Source organism: Ixodes scapularis, unplaced genomic scaffold (genome assembly GCF_016920785.2).
Source record: "Ixodes scapularis isolate PalLabHiFi unplaced genomic scaffold, ASM1692078v2 PGA_scaffold12__126_contigs__length_90152505, whole genome shotgun sequence".
NCBI classification, from domain to species: domain Eukaryota; kingdom Metazoa; phylum Arthropoda; class Arachnida; order Ixodida; family Ixodidae; genus Ixodes; species Ixodes scapularis.
This window is the reverse complement of record NW_024609838.1, coordinates 75,553,984-75,559,983: the sequence shown is the minus strand read 5'-3', so window position 1 is coordinate 75,559,983 and position 6,000 is coordinate 75,553,984. Positions and strand designations below refer to the sequence as shown.

General features: G+C 48.3%; 1 protein-coding gene across 2 annotated transcripts in view; it reads left to right on the top strand.

The window, feature by feature from the left end:
• Window positions 1–1,382: 1,382 nt before the first annotated feature.
• The window catches only part of LOC8030515 (chymotrypsin B), a 46,747-nt gene continuing 42,129 nt past the window's right edge, over window positions 1,383–6,000 (top strand). The window contains exons 1-2 of one of the 2 annotated variants that reach the window (XM_042289574.1): window positions 1,383–1,585; window positions 5,101–5,261. In XM_042289574.1, coding sequence (XP_042145508.1) covers window positions 1,552–1,585; window positions 5,101–5,261 — 195 coding nt within the window. In that variant the 5' untranslated portion in view covers window positions 1,383–1,551. The remainder of the gene's footprint in view (window positions 1,586–5,100; window positions 5,262–6,000) is intronic. The other variant, XM_042289575.1, reaches the window with a different exon arrangement.

Here is a 6,000-nt window from a genome sequence, read left to right as displayed (position 1 = left end):
TATTCATCTTGACTACTTTTCGCCAAAAAAGCTCATGTGGATCACACTGAAGGAGTTGGGCTGATTTCGCCATTACTTGATTCAGGAAAACCTGCTCGCTGAATATGATTAATGAGGGAAATTATCTGCTTTCAAAGTTCAAAGCTTTCACGGCATTATGATCTATCGCGCCTCCAATATTTATATTATACCCCCGTCAAAGCCGGCAGCAATATATGTCTACATTGCTCAGTTGACGGGCCACAAAAAAATACTCATTTTCTCCGTTCAGGATACGAAGTCAAGTTCAATGCAGAAAGGTTCAGCGTGAATCTTCCATGAAAACTCACTTCAGTTTGTCCGCATTCGTCTTCGTGCTACCGGCTAGTACCATTTGGCTAAGTTTAAGTAGTATCTCTCTGTCTGTCACATATACTTTTATTCAGCAGTTCATTTAATAGCTAGTCAACTAAGCTCATATTTCAACCCAAAGAATATACTGATATCGCTTTAATGGGACATAGTACTACGTAATATATAATACATAACCCGCTCGTCAAAATGACTTCTTGATTGCTTACTAAAACCGGAATTGAAATAGGAGTATCAGCTGCTTAGTGGGGCGCCAGCAAGTTAACATGTTCCTTGGCTCAAGAAGCGCTTGCTTAATTTTCGTAATTTTCCTGCAGCCTGTGTTGTTGACCAAGCAGACGACTGGAACTGTTTCTTAAACACGGATACGCACAAAAGCTCGATTTCGCGGACAGATAGGGCGCATGGTCGAGGCATGAGAGTTAGCTGAAAATTACTCTCGGTGGAACAACTCTGTAGTCATCGCCGCTTTGCTTAGCTGATCAAAACTGATTAGAGCTTTTATCGTCTCTCCGGATTCATAGTTTTTTTGTTTTTTTCTTGAACGAGATCTCCGACACATATGTTTGACATGAAAAGAACAAAAAAACACCGAGAAAACAAAACTATGCTCTGCAAGTTTATGTGCACTGGCTACACTCAACCGTCTCAGTTCAAATACCTATAAAATTGGGCATTAAACAAAAGAAAATCTGTTAAATTGAATGCGCTACCCGTTCAAGCGGCCCGGCCGAGCCGACGCGACCTGGACCCAGCCGCCATGTTTGTTTGGTGGTGGCGCCCCCTATAGGTCGCTGGAGTCGCGAATACGACGCCGCATCTGTGCTAAGTAGCGTTCGAGTCAGCACCGCATCGGCGCTGTTTCTAGTGTGAATTTAGCACTGCGACGTATGTGTGTGAATCTGTCTTAACGAAACGACTCACTCTGCGTTCTGAGAATCTCAATGATTGCGCACTATCGTTGCCAGAACGCGCAACTTGTTCCATCGCGCCACTACATCCAGAGGTGTTTTATCGCCGATGGATCTTCCAGAGTTTTCCTACGCCCACCTCTCCGTTTGTCATGCCCTCGCAATTGTTTCTTATCGGCCGCCCTAAAGGGCAAAGAAAAAAGCCCCGATAAGATGTTTCAGCGGAATCGCATAAAAAGACACGGGCGCGGAAACGCCGCAATTCCCATTAGTCTGGATCGCATTCATCATGTTTCAGGTTCTACTTCTCACCTGCCTGGCAGGTAAGATTTTTTTTTTTTAACCATTTCTAGAACATTCGGGGCAAAAGACAATCAACTACAGAATTGTATATGGCCGAAAACGATGCAGCAGTAAATACGTGTAGGAATGCGAAAGCATTCGTACACGCAGCGCATTGCTACAAGCAGCGCGTCGCGTCCTCCTTTTGCACACGGCTCTCCGGCGGTGACATGACGCTCCTGCACTGCGCAGACGCGGCGAACCCCGCCGGCTTCACGACGACCTCCGTGGCGAGGCATCATTGTGTTTTATTTCTGAGGCGCGTCCGTTTTGACCTTGAGCGCCTCCGCCGGCTACCATGGCGAAGCACCTTCGTTGCTGCGCTTTTTTCTTTTCTGTTTTAATTCTGAGGAGCGTGCTTGAGGTCACGTGCCGTTTCCCTCAGCCAATGGGAATTTAGGCGCCGTTTCGCTCAGCCATCGGAAATTTAGGGGCCGTCTTTTGCTGCTACAGATAACGCCGGCTTCGCTCCAGGGGACAGTTTGCTGTGCTTTCGCATTAAGAGCCTGCGCGTCTACTTTCCCGCAGAGCATTCCTTTCGACCAATCATGGCGACCTGTACAAAAGCCGACGCATACGAGCTGACGGCTTCGGTCGAGCGCGCCAGGAGCGTCACTGCCCTCGCCGCCTTTGCGCGTTGTCTATCAACGCGCGGTAAAGGCAACCTGATCCTCTTTTTCTTTTTTTCTGCGCGTGACTAATATATCCGGCGACAGCAAAGAGATCTCTTTTGCCTCTGCTTGTGTGGAACCATCGTGGCTGCGATCGGTCTTAAAATGAGACGGAGTAAAGCTAACGGGCACGTCGTAAAGACCAGCTCCATTGGACACGAATCTGTATCGGTGCAGTAAGCGTGACCACGTAATGAAGATTGTGCGGTTTCCTTTTTTTCACGTCCTCATTCGCTATTGAGTTGAGAACACGAAAATTGAATGGGCAGATTGATTATTCTAGAAATCGGATGCTCCTATAAGTTACTTAGTATATTCGAGTCAGTTGAAACATGGTGGCGCCAGCGTGCAAATAGCCCCCAATCATTTCCGGTTCTGAACCACACGACGGGTTTCCCACCCAATAGACGGCGCCATTGAGTTTTTGGCCAAACAGAAAAGGGCGAATATACACCGAGTTTCGCGATTTTTAAGCCTCTAGTAATCGCAAAAATCTATTTACATTTTCATCTGGCAATACTGCTCGAGTTAGCCACACCATGGTGTCCAGAAACGACCACATGGGCATCGTATTTAGGTGAAGCTCCCTCATTCCGCGCCCCCGTGCCGGCCCAGCTCGCCTCGCCACGGTGTACGATCGTACACTCCCAAGCTACTGGGCTACTCCAAAGTCCTCGCGCCCTCGACCCTCGATCTTGCACCCTGCATGCACGTTGGCGATCGTCGCGGGCGAAAGCGAGTTCTTCCGTGGAGTTGGTCGCGAGCTGGTCAAAGTCCAAATGACCGGCTTCTAACATCCTTCGATAACGTCACCCTCACCGCTGCTGCTATCGAAGACTCCGACGAAACCGAGTGATGCCGTAGACGTCACCGTTTCCAAACCGCGTGCTCGAAGTGCGAAAGGTAAATGTGGAAGCTGAAGCGCCAGGCGCCGAGAGAGTCTGCGAGTGCGTCCAAGGGGACACCACGCGTTGGGCTGGTGAAATGTAACTTTCAATTGATTCAATTCTTCGAATTCGAATGTATAATCGGGTGTTACCCAAAGCTTCATCCTTAGACCACTTCCTTTCTTTGTTTTTACATAAATGACTTTTTACGCAACATCACCACTAAAATATGTCTATGCGCTGACGACTGTTTTGTGTCACACGATTAACTCAGTTACGGATCATATTTTTCTCACCAATTCCTTTGCCAGTTTTCGAGTGTGGCGCAACACCCTGCAAATGTGCATAAATTTCCGGAGAACCATTTTAGAGCGCAGCTCTTAGGGGCCCGTTTCTAGCTTGAACGGCGTCGGCGTAACCGCCGACGCCGCTCAAGCCAGCTAGGTCACGTGACCCCCGAAGGTCACGTGACCCCTCCCCCTGAGGTCACGTGACCCGCCTGAGGTAACGTGACCCTCCTGAGGTAACGTAACTCCCCTGAGGTCACGTGACCCCCCTCCTAAAATCACGTGACCCCTCTGAGGTCACGTGACCCCTTGAGGTCACGTGCTCCCCCTGAGGTCACGCGACTCCCGAGGTCACGTGACCCCCCCGACGTCCCACGACCCCCCTGTGGTCACGTGACTTCAAGAAGTCACCTATCCCTCAGTACACTTCCATCCTCCTCCTCAAGAGCTGCGCTCTAATCCGGCGTTACAGGGAATTGTAAATGGCTTTCATTTTTTATGTCCTTTTCTAGGCATTCATTCACTTTCACGTTTCATTAGTCATACAACCTTTTCCTAGAAAGGGGGTTTGAATCTAAGAACTTAGATCCTCTTTTAATGCTTGCCATGTCCCATGTCCAAACTCATTGATTTCACGTGTAACAAAGCTCATACACGACTCAGATACCTGCGTTCAGCTCCCCAACATACAAAACTTCTGACATGTCTAACTTTAATTCGACCAACCCTTTAATACGGCTTTGTCATTTGGAACCCTCAGAAGCAATCTGACATTAACAAGGTTGAAGCCATCCAAAAGGGAGCTGTACTTCCTGCTTGCACCACTATGACGGAGATTTTTCAACCTTCTTCTAATCATTCTGCTGTGAACCTTTCCCAACTGTCCACACGTCGTAACACAGCATGCCTAAAAACTCTGCGTAGTCTTATTAACGAATCGGGTTTCCTGACATTTAATATGTATTTAAATCTCGCAAACGCATCTTTTACAAGAAGCGACCATCGTCTAAATATTTCACTTTTTAATTCACGCACCAATTTGTTTAAATAGCAGTATTGTTCTTAGTACATCAAAATGTCGAATTCGTTGCCAGGTGATAGTCGTTCACTACCATTGCGTGAATATTCGTCTGCCATCGATAACTATTGATAAGTTTTGTATTCAGTTCTGCTTATTTCATCTCGTAAGTGTTTCATTTTTTTGTTTGTACGATTCTTTCCCTCACTCCTGCGTTAGGCCCTGCGAGGCTACAATATTTGGAAGGAAACAAAATGTAAACTCCGCGTCTTTCGTATGAAACATGAGCTGTGGCTTCAAGGAAACCGAATTTGACGTTCACCTTTTCTTTCACAGCGTCAGGTAGGTTTCCTTTTGAGGAGGTGCGACACTGTTTTACGGCGCAGATGAAAAATTTATCCAGTGCAGAACCACAGCTAGCCTAAGGTGTTTAACGTGCATCGCGCAAGTGGTACACGACCGCAAGCCGGTTCGATGCTCGTCCAGATCGAAACGGACGAAGGGCGAGAAGTACGACTTGTCAGTTTGAGAGCTCTGGGACTTCTGCCTGATTACACTCTGCACTATACTAGCGTCCATTTGTGATGAACAGCTTTGGTATTGACTTTGAATTTTATTGATTGTCACGAGCAGGTGCGGCCTCGGCCGAGTACGTCACCCTGGAGCAGAACACGAACCTGGTGGCACAGCGCCACGACCGCGGCTTGATCGTCACGCCTGGGTTCCGCACCGGCGGCAACGCGCCCCCAAACTTCGCGGGAGCAATCACTATCCAGGCGCCGAGAGGCTTCAGCGTGAGTTTCGTTTCGACGCCCATCTGACGACCCAGCTAGTCCTCAAATGGTCAAATAGGATTGGAAGGATGTTCTTGATTTGAGCTAGTTGATTAATGATACTAAGATAGGGCCAGATTTCACTTCAGATAGGAAAACGTTAAAGGTTTTAATTTTTCAAGTTCAAGCTGCCCCTATCCTAGTACGATTGGATTGGGTCTAGGCTGACATTCCCTCTGAATCGGTTGGGCAGATCTAGAACTCCCCCAAAAAAGCCAAATCTGGGGGTTTTACATGCCAAACCAACGAAGAGTGTATGACACGCCCAGCGAAGGGAAGGGGATTCATTTCGACCACCTGGGGATCTTTTGACGTGCAACCGAAAGCTCGGTCACACGGCGCTTACTCCGCGATAAGCCTCCGTCAGATAGCGGGCACCTCGGCCGGGACTGGAACCAGCCTCCTGGGGATCCGTAGGCCGGCGCTTTGCTTCGGAGTGACCGAGGCGGCTTGTGCACCCTAACAGAACGACGCCGTTGTGTTGTCCTCTGTTTTCTTTCTCTTTGTTCGCCTCCTTGTCTCGGGGTTACAAGTATGATCGCTCACCAGCTAGCCTGCGACATTTCCCTTATTTCCGGTGACTACGAAGAGCAAGAATCGGGCATGATCCTAACGAAGTTCAAAACAGATACGAGCTCGCCATGGCAGCTGCGAATGCTCAAAAAAGTTGAATAAAAAGCGCCAAGAGATCAGTCCGCGA